Below are 17,231 nucleotides of genomic sequence, written 5' to 3'. Positions count from 1 at the left end.
TTAACTCTTTCTGCCCCCCTTCTGCTCCCCTCTTATTCTAGCTATCTGCCCTCTATCTTTCAGTCAGAGTGAAGGGCTCCAACCTGGGATGTCTATTCCCCCCCCTCCAGAACTGCTGCCAACCTGCTGAGTCCCTCCACCTCTCATTTGCTGCCTTTGATCATCAACTTTGCCTGAAAAAGATGGCATCCATTATAAAGGACCCCCATCACCAGGTCATGCCTTGTTCTCATTGTTACCATCAGGAAGGTGGTATGGAAGCCTGAAGATGCACACTCAGTGATACAGGAACAGTTTCTTCCCCTCTGCCATCTGATTTCTGAGTGGGTATTGACCCCATGAACACTATGTCACTCCTTTTTAATTCCTATTTTTGTACTGCCTATTTAGTTTAACTTATACACTGTAATTCACATTTTTTCTATTGTTACGTATTGCATTGTACTGCTGCCATAAAGACAACAAATTTCACAACATACTCTGGTACTATTAAATATGATGCAGATTCTGATGTGTATTCCGGCACCGACATAGTACGCCTGCAACTTCCTAACTCTAACCTGTGGAATGTGGATGAAAAGTGGAGCATCTGACATCGTTCATTAACAAGGCATTTTCACCCACAGAACTGCCACTCACTGGATTTGTTTTTTTTGTTTTATTTTGCACCATTCTCTCTAAACTCTAGAGACTGCTGTGCGTGGAAATCCCAGGAGAGCAGTTTCTGAGATACACAACTTCGACCAATGTGGTGAAGTTACGTAGATCACACTTCCTACCCGTTCTGGTATTTTGTTTGAATAACAACTGAATCTTCTGACCTTGACATCACCTCTTGCACTGACCCCAGATCGCCTTTGATTCCATTAATAAGCAAAACAAAACCTCTCCTTTGGGAATGAGATAAATCCTTTTTCCTATAGCCAGTTGGTTTCTGATGAGATGCAGTGGAAAATTGTTCTGCATGTCGTCCAGGCAGATCATTCCAAAACAGCTTGCATTATGGTTGCGGGGAAAGTATTGACCAGATAAACCAAGAGCCACGATGAGCTAGATTGAAGATCATTCAAGCTGTCTTTGAGCCTGGTGGTCTTTGCTCTCAAGCTTTTAAACCTTCTGCCCAGTTTGGGTGGATGGTGAAGGAAGGATGTCTGGAGTACCAGGGGTCTTTGATTATATTGGCTTCTTTCAGGAAGTGAATCATTATGAGGTTTATTGTAACTGACATATGTCGGTAATTTGTTATTTTGTGACAGTGGTACAGTACAAGACATTAAAAATCGCTCTAGGTTCCAATTTAAAAAAAACTCAAATGGATAAATAGTGGAAAAGAGGAATAGTGAGGTGGGGTTCATGGACCGTTCAGAGGTCTGATGGTAGAGGGGAAGAAGCTGTTCCTTAAACTCTGAGGGTGTGTCTTCAGGTTGCTGTACCTCCTCCCTGATGGTAGTAATCAGAAGAGGGACTTAATGATCAATAGCACTTTTAGGCACCAACGTTTGAGGATGTCAGTGGTGGGGATGGCTGTCCCAGTGATGGAGCTGGCCAAGTGCACAACTCTCTGCGCCCTGTTTTGGTCCTATGCAGTGGAGTATGCATACCAGATGGTGATGCAGCCAGTCAGAATGCTCTTCACTGTACATTTGCAACGTCACGTACCAAATCACCTCGGGTCCCTATTGAGGTCTTGGGTGGTGACGGTCCTTTATGATGAACACTGCCTTTTTGAGGTAGGGAGTGGTGGAGTCCACAGATTGGCCGGGTGTAGAGTTTGTCCCCGCCTCCCTCTCGGTCACCTTCGCACATTGGTCCCTTTCTGTGCAGTGGGTTGGGTCTCCCCGCCATGTTCTCTGGTCCCCGGGCTGAGCTCTCCTGCAACCACCTGGCCTTTGACAGATCTCAGGGGGTTGGGGGCTTGCCTGTTTCCATCAGGTTGGGAGGGCGGACATGAGACCAGGCATCCTGTACGGATACAGGAGGTGCTCTCTTCTGGGCAGAGGGGGAGCCGGGACTGTGACCTGGTAGCAGCTCTGCACACCCACTCACCTCACTGCCTGGCCACTCTCACGTGATACCCAAAGGACCGCCAGCACCTTGCTCTGCCTTTGGTCGTAAAGCAGTTTAACAGCTCTGTAATTATTTGGCTTGCAGAAGGAATGCAGCCAAACCAGTGAACAAGGCAGAGTCTGACCTTGAGATGAGATTCTGCCGATGCTGGAAATCTTGAGCAAGGCACACAATATGCTGGAGGAACTCAGCAGGTCAGGCAGCATCTATGGAGAGGAATAAACAGCTGATGTTTCAGGACAAGACCCTTGCCTTGTCGTGTAGATGTAGGAGTGTCATCAAGGGAGACACGGGAAGTGCGGATGCCTGAATCCGAAGCAAAAGTAGGTTCAGCATATTAGTTGGGGGTGTGGGGGGAGGAACTGTCGATGTTACGGGTTGAAAGCTTGCGTCAGTCTTGGATTTCCTTGCTCCAATAGTTTTGAATACCTGTGAGGATTCTGAGATTTGAAAATAATAGAAACAGATGGTTTATGGTCTGAAGTCATGCAGCAGTGAAACAGTCCCTTCGGCCCACTGTCCATGCTGGCCATTGAATACCAATTTTACTTTAATCCCACATTATTCTCCCTGCCTTCCCTCAAATCACCCCCCCCCCCCCCGAGACACCTACACATGAGGCCCAATTTACCTGGCAACCAACGTGTGTTTGGGATGTTGGTGCAGGGAGAATGTGCAATCTTCCCACAGAGACGCCCAAGGTTAGGATCGAACCCAGGACCCTGGAGTTGTGAGGCGGTGGCTGTACCCACTGTGCCACTGTGACATCCTCTCGACAGCTTAGGTCATTAATTGTTAAGGATCCTTTCCAGTCCAAGGGCTTCAGAAAAGGGAGTTGCACACAAGATGGAGATGAGCAGGAATTTCTTCTCCTCGATGGATGCAAATACTTAGAATTCTCCAGCATTAAAACAGGCCTAGTTCATTGTGACTGTGTTGACAACAATCTAGTCCCATTTGTGTGCATTTCTGGGTGTCAGTATCTTGTAGTCTGTAGTTTTTTAATGATGTATTGCAAAATATTGCTGCCACGACACAAGTTTCATGACATGCTGTTGTGACGTGAACAAAATCACCAGAGAGACACTGAAGCGAGCGGATATAGCAATATTTTATTAAGAAAAGAGAGCAACAGGCATCATATTGACACACTCTGGAAAAGTAGGCCCGCCTGACCCAATGTTATATGACAGTTTTATATGCCAAAGATCAAAGGTAACAGCAGGACAATTCTATAGTTACAGTGTATCTACAATGCTTCCTTTGAATTGCATATAGTCTTCACATCCACACTCCAGACACCCAAAATGAAAGTTAATCCCCACTGACTCGAGGCTGCATCTGAAGTCTAGTTGTTCCGTGCTGTGCTTCAAATCAAATCTGCAATTCGCATTCCAGTCTGAAGATTGGTTGCTGATGAAATTCACATTTGCTTTATATCCTAACTCCAGAATGGGCCCTAACACACGCTGAGAATAATAAACCTGATTCTGATTCCTTTGTCCCTTAGCTCTCTAACCCTCACCCATTTATGTATTTTACCTGGTTATCTTTTAAATGTTGCTTATGTCCCCACCTCATCCCCTCTGTCTGACAGCTCGTCCCAAATACACACCTCAGTCTCCTGTGTTGTAGGGAATAAGATCCTAGTCTAGGGAGCTTCTTCCTATAACTCAGTCTCCAAGTCCAGGTGACACAGGCTAAATCTTTTCCGCTCTACTTCCAATTTAATAGCACCTTTTCTATAACAGGGTGCCCAAGGTTCTATACATTACTCCCAAGTATAGCCTCAACAACATCTTGCATAGGTGTAGAATGATTGTACCTACAAGTCTGTACTTTAGAGCGGGGTGGAGAACCTACGCCATGCATGGCCAACAAGGCATGAGCAAACTTTTTTGGTGCCTCCCCTCGATTCTTTAAACCCCACCTATAAGAAAAAATAGATAAATTGATAGATAAAGGAAATTACAGTAGCACTACAAGGGCATAGGTATATAAATAAACTAATATTAGAAGACAAGTAAGAAAGAATAAAAAAATAAGTTGGCTCAAACAATCTGACAGTCTGACATCTGTCAATTGATGACAATCTGTCATCACTTCCCTGGCTGTAGATTGAGTCAGTATAGAGCCTAATGGCCGAGGGTAAGAATGACCTCGTATCGCTCACTTTGATTATCTTCACGGCCCAATGAAGCAGTGAATGATTTCATACAAACTGAAAGCACTGAGATGTTTTCATAGGAAACGTCTCACACTGGCTTGGTGCTAAGTAGACGGTCGTGAGATCACTGATAATGGTCCTTTTCCTTTAAAACAAAGTCCATAATTGTTGTTGTGAATTCCTTAATCCATAGCACAATGCAGGGAAATACTGGAGATCCAGAGCAAGACACAATATCAATCAAATATCATCCATTGATTAATCAGTGCAAATCTCTGCTCAGAATGACCATGGCACGCAAAAAAAAAATTCAAGATTAGCATCAAGTTTAATATCACTAATTATTGTTGCTTTGTAGAAGTAGGTCAGTACAATATATTAAAAACCATAAATGACAACAAGAAATAAAGAACTAAATATATTCTTTATGTACTTTTGCTCTCTTTGCATTATTTATTTAATTTTATTCACTTACACACACACACACACACACACAAACATCGTGTGTGTGTGTGTGTATATATAGAGAGAGAGAGAGAGAGAGAGAGAGGGAGAGGGAGAGGGAGAGGGGGAGAGAGAGAGATTGTAGGAGTGTTGACAAAAATGGACACGAGTGTAATTACTTCCAGCATACACTTTATTCAAACCTCAAATGGTGACGTCGTATATATTTCTTTAGTTAATAAATTCTTTATATACACACACATAGTAGTTGTCCATCATGTCAGGTGATGACGGGAAACCTGCAGTTCCACTCTCTTGACCTTGGACGTCCAGGTCCTGTGGCACGAACAAGTGTGACAAACTGGCATCTTCCTTCGTTGTAGTGGACAACCATGATGTCTTCTGTGCCTTGTCATGCCCTTCGCTCTCCATGGAGCATTGCAGTACAACCTTCCTGGCCACTGGATCTCGCTGTAGATTTCATTTATTAAATGTGTAGTGCAAAAATAGTGAGATAGCTTAAATGGGTTCATTTTCCATTCAGAAATCTGATGGTGGAGGGGAAGAAGCTGTTCCTAAAACATTGAGTGTTTGTCTTCAGGCTCCTGTATCATCTCTGACGAGAAGAGGGTATTAGAACATTATTGCCAATTTGGGCACACGTTCTCTAAAAGGTTTGCTATACCAGCCCTAGAGACATAAGGGCAGTGTCATTTAATAGATTCTAGGACCATAGGACAGCTGCAGATTATGAGAATTTTGGTAAGGCCACAATTGACAGAAAGGGCTATTATATGAATATAATGTTATCCTCATGTAAATCATAAACATCCTCTTGTCAATTGTAACATCATCTTTAGCCCTTCAACTATCCCCTCTGGGGCTTTACTCTCTCTACCCTCTACTATCTGCCTATCACCTGTCCTCACCTGGACCCACTTGCCAGCTCTGCGCCAAGGCTTCTCTTCACCTCTTTATACTGGCTGTCTCCCCTATCTTTCAGTCCAGATGCCCACCTCCCTCCAGAAGTGCTGCCTGAGTTCGGCCAGCCTGTGGTGTTTTGTGATGGTGCTGTTTCCTGCTTTCCAGGCCATCAAGGTCATGTGTACAGCAAGGTGCTGGATAAAGGCCAGTAATATCATGAGCAATCCCACCCACCCTGCTTATTGACTGACACACAAAATGCCGGAGGAACTCAGCAGGCCAGTCACCATCAATGGAAAAGTGTAATCTGTCGACGTTCTGGCTGAGACCCTTCATCAAGACTTTTTGTCCTGCTCCCAGCTGGGAGGATGCATGTTAGGACCATCAGACTCAAAAGCAGTTTCTTCTCCCAAGCTGACTGGCTATTTAACACCTCCACCCACGAACCCACTGTTCCACTCTCACCAGCAGTGCTACATAATCATTTCCTGTCAGTGTCGCCTTATGTACAGACTCTGCTGAGTCTAGCATCACTATATGGACATATTTATGTATATAAGCTATCTTATGTACAGTATTCATATACATTTTTATATAGTTTATCTTTACACTTATCAGCAATTATATTGTTCTCTTTTACACTTGTGTACTGGAAATGATATTACACAATCTTCAATCATAACCATATTTGTAGCCCCCTGTAATGTAGCTTCTTCCGAGGAGCCTACCTTTCCCGAACTATAAAACCTGATGCCAGCCCGCCATCATCTGATACCGAAGCAGACGACTGAAAAGCCTGTTCCGAAGTGGGTTTTGAGAAGTCTCTTGTAGCAGGAGAGAGGGGTGCAGAGCTTCCAGAGTTTGGGGGCACCCAGGGCTTCCATGGGTGAAGCAAAATGGTTCGAGGATGTTGAAGAAGCCACAGAGGGAGGACCAGGAGCGAGTACAGAGAAGGTTCACAAGAGTGATCCTGGCAATGAAAGAGTTAATGTATTAAAGCGTTAATTTCATGGCTCTGGGTCTGTACTCGCTGGAGTTTAAAAGAATGGGGATCTCATTTAAACCTATTGAATATTGAAAAGTCTAGATATAGTGGACATAGAGAAGATGTCCCTGTAGTGCGGGAATCTAGGACCAGAGGGCAGTTTCAGAATACAAGGACATCCTTTTAGAACAGAGACGAGGCCATGTTAAAGGCTGTATATATTTAAAGTGGAGATTGGTAGGTTCTTGTTTAGTAAGGATGTCATAGGCGAAGGGGAGAAGGCAGGAGAATGAGGTTGAGAGGGATAATGAATCAGACATGTTGGAATGGCAGTGCAGACTCAAAGGGCCGAAAGGTCTAAAACTCAGAGATCTCAGAGGATGGGGAGATTCGATGGAGGAGAGTGAAACAACTTTAAGAGTCCTACAGCACAGAAGCAGGGCTTTTGGATCAAATCATCCATGCTGATCAAGTTGCCTACGTAAGCTCATCCTGTTTGCTAGCCTTTGGCCCACATCCCTCCAAACCTTTCCTATCCGTGTCCAAATGCCTTTTAAATGGCATAGTTCCATCCAGCCCTGCCACTTACTCTGGCAGCTCATAACATATACTGTGTGGAGGCTGTAGAATGGACTTTTTAAAAAAAATCTTTCTCCTGACACAGCCTGTTTGGGATTTCCTCCCACTGAGTCCTCCGACCTTTCTTGACCTGCTGAGTTCCTCTAGCACCTTGACTGTCTCAACAGATCTGTTTGTTCTGTTTCGATTCAATCTGTTTTGCAGGGCAGGATGGCTTGACCAGTAAAACAAATGGTATTGAATCCATGCTTCAGGCCAGATCTTGAGTTCAGATCTGAAGTATTGTGCACAGGATTGTCCTCCTTATTTTAAGGAGGGCTGCTAATGTGCATGAGGCAGTTCAGAGAAGTTTGCTGGACTGTACCAGGAATGGGCGGGTTGCGTTTGGAGGAAGTGTTGGACTGGGTGGGTTTGTTTGAAGGCTGGAAGGTGACTTGACATGTCCAAGCTTGGCTTGATAGATGGCAGCTTGGCTTGATAGAGGCGGTTAACGGAATCACGTTACAGCACCAGCGAACCCCGACTGGGGTTTAATCTCTGCTTTCGTCTGTAAGAAGTTTATCCGTTCTTTCCATTGTTGCGTGGGTGCTCTGGTTTCCTCCCATGTTAAGACGTATGGGTTAGAAGGTTAATTGGTCGCATGGTGGAATTGAGCAGCCGAGTCTTGGTGGGCCAGAAGGGCCTGTTACTGTGCTTATATCTCTGAAGTAATAAAATAATGATAATTCAGCTGTTGCCTGTAGGCTTTGCCCCTGACCATCTGAGTTTCCTTCATTTGCTCCAGTTTCCTCCAAAGATGGGCGTGTTGGGGTTGTAAGTTGTTGGTGCAGGAAGCGTGGCCACACCTGCAGGCTGCCCCCAGCACATCCCAATGCAAACAACACATTTCACTGTTTCACACACAAAATGGTGGTGGAACGCAGCAGGCCAGGCAGCACCTATAGGGAGAAGCACTGTCGACGTTTGGGGCCGAGACTCTTCATCAGGACTAACTGAAAGAAAAGATAGTAAGAGATTTGGGAGGGGGAGGGGGAAAATCCGAAATGACAGGAGGGGGAAGGGGGGGAAGGGGGAAGCTAAGAGCTGGAAAGGTGATTGGCAAAAGGGATACAGAGCTGGAGAAGGGAAAGGTTCATGGGATGGGAGGCCTAGGGAGAAAGAAGGGGGGGAGGGGAGCACCAGGGGGAGAGGGAGATGGAGAACAGGAAGAGTGATGGGCAGAGAGAGAACAAAAAGGGGAGGGGGTAAAAAATAAATTAATCAGGGATAGGGTAAGAAGGGGAGGAGGGGCATTAATGGAAGTTAGAGAAATCAATGTTCATGCCGTCAGGTTGGAGGCTACCCAGCCAGTATATAAGGTGTTGTTCCTCCAAACTGAGTTTGGATTCATCTTGACAGTAGAGGAGGCCTTGGATACATTTCACTGTTTGTTTCAATATATGTGTGACGAACAAAGTTAATCTTTAACAAAGGTTCTGAGCTGACTGGACAATCTGGATATGGAGAGCAAGTTTCCTCTTATTCCAGGTAGTGACCCTTCCTTAAAAGGAAAGAATTGACCAACCGAGACAGTTGAGATAGGATTGTAGATTTGTGCAGCATGAAAACAAGCCCTTTGGCCCAACTAGTCCATGCTGACTTAGATTCCTATCTTCCCATTTGGCCCATTCACTTCAAAGCATTCCTGTCCAAGTGCCTTTTTAATGTTCTTCATGTACCTGCCTTAACCACCTGCTGCTGTTCTATACACAGGCCACCCTCTGAGTGGAATAAGTTAACACTCTTTCCCCCCCCCCACCCACAACTCTACAGGTTCCGACTGTATCTCTCCCCCCCCTCACATTAAAGCTCCACTCTCTGGTTCTTGATTCCCAATCCTGGGAAAAAGAGAATGTGCACTGATTCCATCAATGAACCTCTAAGGTCTCTCACACTCCAGTGGGAAGAGTCCCAACCTGCAGAACTTCTCTCCGTAACTCAGAAACGCGAATCCCGACAACATTCTCTCAAATCTCCTCTTCACCCTTCCTGGTATAAGGCATGATTTTTCTTTCACTGAGGCTCCTGAGTTGCTGGCATCGGAGAAGGTCCAGAGGAGGTTCAGGAGACGGATCCTGGGAATGAAAGGGTTAATGTATGATGGGTGTTCGAAGACTTGGGTTTGTACTCAGTGGAGTTTAGAAGAGTCAGAGGGGTTCCTCTTGAAACCCCTGGAATATTGAAAGGCCTAGATAAGAGTGGATGTGGAAAGATGTTCCCCGTAGTGGGAGAGTCTCTAGGACCAGAGGGCACAGCCTTCAGAACAAAATGAGGAACTTCTTTAGCCAGAGGGAGGTGAATCTGTGGAATTCATTGCCACAGGTAGCTGTGGAAGCCAAGTCATTGGATATATTTAAAGTGGAGGCTGATAGGTGCTTGATTAGTAAGGGCATCAAAGGTTATGGGGAAAAGGTAGGAGAGAGGGGTAATAAACCAGCCATGATTGAATGGCAGAGCAGACTCATTGGGTTGAATGGTCTAATTGTGCTCCTATCTCTTATGATCATGTTGCAAATTTTTCTCCGTTCCCATGGCTCCCGCCTCGCATGCACACAGTGGTCAATTAAACCACCAACCCACACGGCTTTGAGATGTGGGAGGAAACTGGAGCCTGAAGGGCATGGGTGGGGGGTCTGGGTGCGACTTGGTCGTCACAGGAAGAAGGCATAAGATCTAGTACTGACACTGGCAGTGGTCAGGATCGAACCCGTGTCCTTGGAGCTGTGAGGCGGTGGCTGTGCAAACAACGCCACAGTGTTGCCCTGCTACCAATGCCCATTTGTACTTAGCAACACACCCATGAATGAGTCAGTTTACATTAACAAGGCATCTGACCCACCCATTGGCTTCCTTCTTTCTTTTGCTGGTTAGTCACAGGGTGAAATAACAGATTTTTAAAGATCAAAGATGGGCAGCTGTACATCAGAAAGCGCAGTGAAATGTGCCATTTTGTGTCTGAGGATGTGCTGGGAGCTGCTCACGAGTGATACCGTAGCATGCCCACAATCTACTAACCTGGATCTTTTTGGAGGATGGGAGGAAACCCACCCAGTTATGGAGAGAACAGTCCACGTGGGAATCGAACCCCTATTGGTGATCAGTGGTGCTGCAAAGCGATTGTGCTGGATGCTATGCCCCCAGGCTGCCTGCTTGGTATGAGTTAACCCTTTCATTCCTCCAGCCACGTTGGCAATGAAAAGCCTCTGCTATTTATTTACTTAAAGGTACAGCACGGTAATAGGCCCTTGCAGATGGACGAACCCACGCCACCCAATTACACCCAGGTGGCCAATTAGCCTACTGCGTCTTTGGACTGTGGGAGGAAACCCACGGGGCCAGTGTACAAACTCCTTACAGACAGCAGCGGGAGTTAACCCAGGACGCTGGTACTTTAAAGCATCACGCTAACTGCTAATCTGAGACGTCTATTGTGCCCTGGTGTAACTGCACTTTCCTCCAGTCTTAAGCCAATAATGAACTGTTGACCATGCAGTCTCACTGGGCAAGGTATTGAATGTGTTGGTTCAAGGTTACTGTCAGGAGATATAAAAATCTTGAGCATTAGCTTCTTGCAGCAACAGCAAAGGACGTGGCAAACAAGTTAACTCAAATTTAAATTGCTTAATAAAGTCAACATAATGGCTCTGAGAGAGAGAAAAGGAAATTTTGTCTGAGGTAGTGTTAGGGTTTTTTAAGTTGGTTCCCAGAATCTGACAGTAGAGGGAAGAAGCTATTGTTGAACTTTGAGGTGTGGGTCTTCAGGCTCCTGTACCTCCTGACTGATAACAGCTTTGAGCAGGGGCCATGAGGGCCATGATTTGGACGTCGCCTTCCTGACAACCCCTCTTCAGATTTCAGATCCATTTATTTATCACATGTACATCAAAGCGTGTAATGGAATGGGTCATTTCCATTAACAACCAACACAAAATAAGGATGTGCTGGTGGTGGGGCCTGTAGGCGTCATCACACGTTCCGGTACCAACACCATCTGCCCACAATGTCTGCAGAACAATAACAGCAAAACCCCTTTCCACACACACACACTCACTCACTCACTCACTCACTCATTCACTCACGCACACACGCACGCACGCACACACACACACACACACACACACACACACGCACACACACACACACACACACACACACACACACACACACACACACACACACACACACACACACACACACACACACACACACACACACACACACACACACACACACTCCCCCATTCACTTACACACAGGGCTCCAACCCTAGGGCCTCCAGTCGACTGAAAGATTTGTTAGCATCTGACTTCCCCAGTGGAATGACAGCCAACATTGCCAACCCGATATCGGACCATGGAGATCGCTAGCCTTTGACTACTGAGCGCTCCAATCTGGACTCCAGCCTAATCTTTAACTCCCTTTTCATCCCTTTCTTTGGACTGTAACGCAACCATTAACTTCACCCGACTGACCCCCAGAGCCATCCCTGCGAATGTTAATAAGTAGAACCCGTGTGGGCTACGATGTCGACAGACGTCTCAGCTCAGCGCCATTTTAACTATCTAGACCCCTTGAAGCTGTCCTGTGCTGTGGAGCGCTCTACCCATGATGCAACTGGCTGAGTCCACCATTCTCTGTAACAGTGCATCAGGGTTTCCTAAAAAGATCTTGATCTCTGGGTGGAGTCTGCATGTTCTCCCTATAACCATGTGGGATTCCCTGGGTGTTCCGGCTTCCTCCCAACTTCCAAAGATGTGGTCACTGAGTTGGTGCAGATTTCCTGCTGGACTGGTGAAGAACATCCAATTGATGGGTGTGTGTATGTAGGGGGTATAAATTGCAGGAGTATGGTGAATGATGGCAGGTGTTGGTGACTGGAAATGATGGGGGGGTGGTCTTGAAGACACAAGACACGCTGGGGTTTGGAACAACACACAAAAAGCCTGGGGAACTCAGTGGAAATGGTCAGTCAACATTTTGAGCCGAGACTGGTCTGAGCTGGAATCGCTTCACCCAGTTAAATGGCCTCATGTCAGTTAGCACAGGGATCTTTTTACTGCACAGGGTTAAGTCCTTCTCTAGAGAGCTGAGTGCATATCTCCAGTTCACACGGGTGTGAGATCCTGTTCTGCCTCATTTTCCTATCTTGCGACTGTGAGTGAATTATGAAGTAAAGGTGTGGCTGGTTGTGATGTGCTTGAGCAGTTCTGTGGCTGTGAAAATGCAAATTGCCTGTGCACAAAGCTCACAAAATGCTGGAGGAACTCCGCAGGTCAGGCAGCATCTATGGAGGGGAATAAACAGGCGATGTTTCACCCGATTTTATATGGTCTTACTACCCTAATCTTCCTGAGTAACCTCTTCACCATTTGCAAATGTCTCATTTGGGTATGTAATCTGTGCATGGAGTAATATGGCTGCTGTTCAGGGAATTTGATCTTCCTTTATTTGCCTGTAAGTCCAAACCATCAACAGCTATATCTGTTCTGTAGTTGAGGGAATTATAATTTCTAATGATTAAAAGTTAATGCAAGATTTAATTTAGTTAGTGTGGTTCTCTGCAAGTTTTATTTGTTTATTTTGTTTAGTGACAACATGGAGTCAGCCCTTCCGGCCCTTTGTGCCAGGCTGTCTCAGCAAACCCAACCCCGACTAACCCCTACCTAATCACGGGACAGTTTTTAATGACCGATTAACCTACCTGATACGCCGTTGGATTGTGGGAGGAAACCGGTGGACTGGAGAAAACCCACACATTCCACAGGGAGGAGGTGCAGAGGCACCAGAATTGAACTTCAGAACGTCCTGAGCTGTCACTGTGTCATGCTAACTGCTACACTACCGCGTCACCCTATTTTCTCTGATTCTTTCATTCCTTTTTTGTGCATAACACTACAAATTTAACATCTCCATCCCAACCTGTGAACTCCCGATGGACCCAGTGACACACACCCCCACCACACACACACTCTGCACCATTGAATGATCATCAAAGTGAAGAGCAGCTGCTGAAAATCTGAAATAAATACAGGAAATGTTGGAAACACTCAGCAGGTCAGGCAGCATCTGTGAAGAGAGAAACAGCTAATTGAAAAAGGATCTAGTACTTTCCCAGCGTATATGACAAACATACACTTCTCATTTGGGTTACCCAGAAATTTCACTGATATCAGAGCTCTGCATTCGCAAAGGATTGGCTTAGCCACAAAACTACCGTGCCACACCAATGGCTTTTGAGAATCCTGCTTAAGGAAGCTATTGAAATAAAACTAGAGTAAAAGAATTATAACAAAGACAAAGATGTCACTGTAAGTAAGAACTGGAATTGCATTGTAAACAAGGTGGGAGAGTGGAAAACTGATTGGATGAAGACTAGCCAATCAGGAGGGACAGACTACCAGACTAGACATGCCCAGGCCTCATATCTTATGAAGCTGGCAGTGTTTGTCATCCAGCTGTCAGTTAACATCGATACCTGTACCCAGCTGGAAGCCCAAGAAGAGTTTATTTGTCAAACAGTTAATTGTTTCAGGTTGGAGAGCGTAGGAGCGGCTAGTTCATGTGACTTATTCAAACCTGCTCTGCCACCCAATATGTTCGTAGGTTCAAAGTAATATTTATTACTGAGTACGTTTTGCATTCGTCACTACTTATATTCTTTTCCTGAAGGCAGACTCAGCAAATCTCTGGAACTCAGGATCAATGAAAGAGCAAGAGCATAGAAGACACAAACTGTACAGATGCAAATATAAATAAATAGTAATAAATGATGAGAGCATGAAATAACAAGGTAAAGAGTCCTTAAGGTGAGATAATTGGTTATGGGAATCTCTCAATAGATGAGTGTAGTTGAAAGGACTAGATATGGTGGAATTGGGGAGTATGTCTCCTATGGTGAGCGTATCCAGAACGAGAGGGGACAGCCTCAAAATTGAGGGGTGACCTTTCAGAATAGAGGATCGGGGGAATTTTTTAGCCAGAGAGAAGTAGATCTGTGGAATGCTCTGCTACGAACTGCGGTGGAGGCCAAGTCCATGGGTCTATTTAAGGTGGAAGTTGATAGTTTCCTGATCAGTCGGAAAATCAAAGGAAATGCCAGGTGGCAGGTGTATGGGGTCGAGTGTCTGGGATCAGTCATGATGGAATGACAGAGCAGACTCGATGGGCTGAATGGCTTAATTCTGCTCCTATGTCTTATGGTCTTGTCCTCTCTTGTTCAAGAGTCTGATGGTTGAGGGGTAGTAACTGTTCTGGAACCTGGTGGTGCGAGTCCTGAGGCTCCTGTACCTTCTACCTGATGGAAGCAGTGAGAAAGTGATTGCCCAATTCATTGTCTCCTCTTCGGCACTGCCCCTTCATCATCAACCCCTTTATCGTTCAAAGGTGTGTAGCTTCAGCACAATACATCACGGACATCATCGCTGGTATTTACAGGAGGCACTGCCTCAAGAGGGCAACATTGATCATCAAAGATCTTCACCATCCAGGAGAAGGTATCTCATAGCAACCGTCAGGCAGGAAGTGCAGAAACCGAACGTCCAATACCACCAGGGTCAAGAACAGCTACTTCTGCTCAACCACTCCGTTCTTAAACAATCTCGAACATGACTTCAGTATAGCAAGCCTTTGATCACTTGGTACTAAAACAGACTTTGTTTTATTTTAATTCTAATTGTGTTGTTTCTTGTAAAAAAAAATTATATTTATTTGAAATGTTCTTGTTTACTGCAGCTTGGAACATGCTGTGTGCCTGTGCTGTTGTTGCAAATAAGCTTCCTCATTGCTCCTGCGGATACATGCACTTGTCTACATGGCAGTAATCTTGTCCGCTACTCTCTGCGAGGAGAAATTTCTCCATGCCTCAGTTTTAAATGACAGCTCAAAGTGCCAGTAGGGCCTGTTCCATGCTGTATCTTTAAATTTAAAATAAACCAAATCTGACACTTGTGTGTTCTTTCTTTCTGTCCCCCTCTCTCTCTCGCAGGCTGGAAGTGATGGACAAAGCATCGGCAACTGCCCATTCTCTCAGCGACTCTTCATGGTTCTCTGGCTCAAAGGGGTGACCTTCAACGTTACCACACTGGACATGAAGAGGTTAGTGATGTGCACTAGTGAAGGGGTTGGCACTGGGCAGGAGGACACAGTTGAAATGATGAGGTGTGGAAAAATGATGTGAGTGACATCTGTGACAACAGATGACAAAAGTAACATCTGTGGTCTTAGTCCCTGGAAAATGATGCTGGAGAGATAGTAATGGGTGGAAATGATATGGCAGGAAAAACTTAAGTATTTTGCGTCACTCTTCACTGTGGAAGACACTAGCAGTATGCCAGAAATTTGAGAGTGTCAGGGGCAGAAGTGAGTATAGTTGACGCTACTAGGGAGAGGGTGTTTAGGAAACTGAAAGGTTTGAAGGTAGATAAGTCAGCTGGACCAGATGGATTGCACCCCAGGGTTCTGAAAACAGTAGAAATGATCTTTCAAGAATCACTGGATTCTGGCATGGTTTGAGAGGACTGGAAATTTACAAATGTCACTCCACTCTTTAAGAAAGGAATGAGGCTGAAGAAAGGAAATTATAGACCAGTTAGCCTGAGTTCAGTGCTTGGAAAGATGTTAGAGTCAATTAATTACTAAGGATGAGGTTTTGGTGTTGAATTGATGGGAGAAGGGGGTAAAGCAAGAAGGGAAGGAATTATATTGACTCAACATAGAACTGGACGTACTATGCTTAATTATTCCTTGTTCCTTGTTGGAAAAAGTCACTCTGGGCTGTCCATTATGAATCAGTTGAACACATTCTATTACAATGCGAAGCATACAAGATTGAAAGAAGTCAGGTATCAAATGTATCTTTGCAGGTTGAGAGTTTTCAGTTAAAAACTTAAAAAGTTATGAAAGTGATTGTAATTTAATTCAATATTGTCTTGCATTGTTGACAATCTACAGGCTTTTGGGAGTAATTTAGTTTTCATGATAAAGTAATAGTAGGGGTTTTATTTCCAATTCTCCACACCACGCTCCAGTCCAGTTGGTGGTAGTAATGAACCATTAAGTTGAACTGCCAACCACCAGTAAAATCAGGAGATGCAGGCTTCAATATACTTGGAGGCACATAATAAAATAGACCAAAGTCAGCATGGTTTCTTTGAGGGGAAATGTTGCCTGAGAAATCTATTGGAATTCTTTGAGGAAGTAAAGGAGAGGGCAGAAGGCCCTGGAAGAAAGGGATGGGGGAGGAGCATGGAAGGAGGTGACGGGCAGGTAAGGAGATAAAGTGAGAGAGGAAAAACAAATCTATCCCTGGACTAGAGGGATAGTGGAAAACAAACTCAATGAGGAATTGTTCCTCTAATCTGTGTGTGGCCTCAACATGGCCTGACACCATCATGGGCAGACAGGTCAGTGTGGAAAGGGGAAGTGAAATTGAACTGGTTGGCCACCGGGAGATCATGCTTGCTACTGTTGCTTATCCTTTTGTTTATTTGGGACACTATGCCACTTAATTGGGACAGGAGACGGTTACCGAACAGTTTCTTACTCATATTAGTGGCATTAGACACTACACTGTGATTAGAGCAAACAGGTTTTAAATAGCATCAGTTGTGTTCAAAAAGCAGTGATTTTTGTCACTGATAGTTGGCGAGGAAATAAACAGTAAGACAATTCAGAACTGTTTTGCTCACTACAGTTTCAAGCATTCAGGCTTGCAGGTGCCAGAAACGGATGGGAGTGAAAATGAAACGATTGCACTACTTCATGAAGTTAGGTATTACATAGAATTTGAAGGTATCAAAAATCGTCTTGGTTGTTACAATGAAAATGAAGAGTTGGAAGATGCAATCATCAAAAGTACTCTAATCTATGAAAGTAGTCCACTCTCTGCACTAGATATCTGCACTGACTTTATTCGTTTACAGTCAATCGAAAGAACATGGCAGACAAATTCCTCCATCAGTAACTATTAGGAACTAATACACAGCTCTATAGTACTGTAGTTATATTGATAGTATTCTAATTTCTTCTG

At 44.8% G+C, this 17,231-nt stretch overlaps 1 protein-coding gene across 3 annotated transcripts in view; it reads left to right on the top strand.

Moving 5' to 3' along the window:
- LOC132394587 (chloride intracellular channel protein 1-like) overlaps window positions 1-17,231 on the top strand; it is a 56,006-nt gene that overhangs the window by 24,494 nt on the left and 14,281 nt on the right. The window contains exons 1-2 of one of the 3 annotated variants that reach the window (XM_059970909.1): window positions 2,355-2,390; window positions 15,189-15,298. In XM_059970909.1, coding sequence (XP_059826892.1) covers window positions 2,370-2,390; window positions 15,189-15,298 — 131 coding nt within the window. In that variant the 5' untranslated portion in view covers window positions 2,355-2,369. Of the gene's footprint in view, window positions 1-2,354; window positions 2,391-12,479; window positions 12,593-15,188; window positions 15,299-17,231 lie in introns of those variants that run through there. The other 2 variants (XM_059970907.1, XM_059970908.1) reach the window with 2 other exon arrangements.

The sequence above is a fragment of the Hypanus sabinus genome, chromosome 5 (assembly GCF_030144855.1).
Source record: "Hypanus sabinus isolate sHypSab1 chromosome 5, sHypSab1.hap1, whole genome shotgun sequence".
Classification (NCBI taxonomy): Eukaryota; Metazoa; Chordata; class Chondrichthyes; order Myliobatiformes; family Dasyatidae; genus Hypanus; species Hypanus sabinus.
The sequence above is the reverse complement of the archived record's forward strand: the minus strand, read 5'-3'. Positions and strand labels throughout refer to the sequence as shown.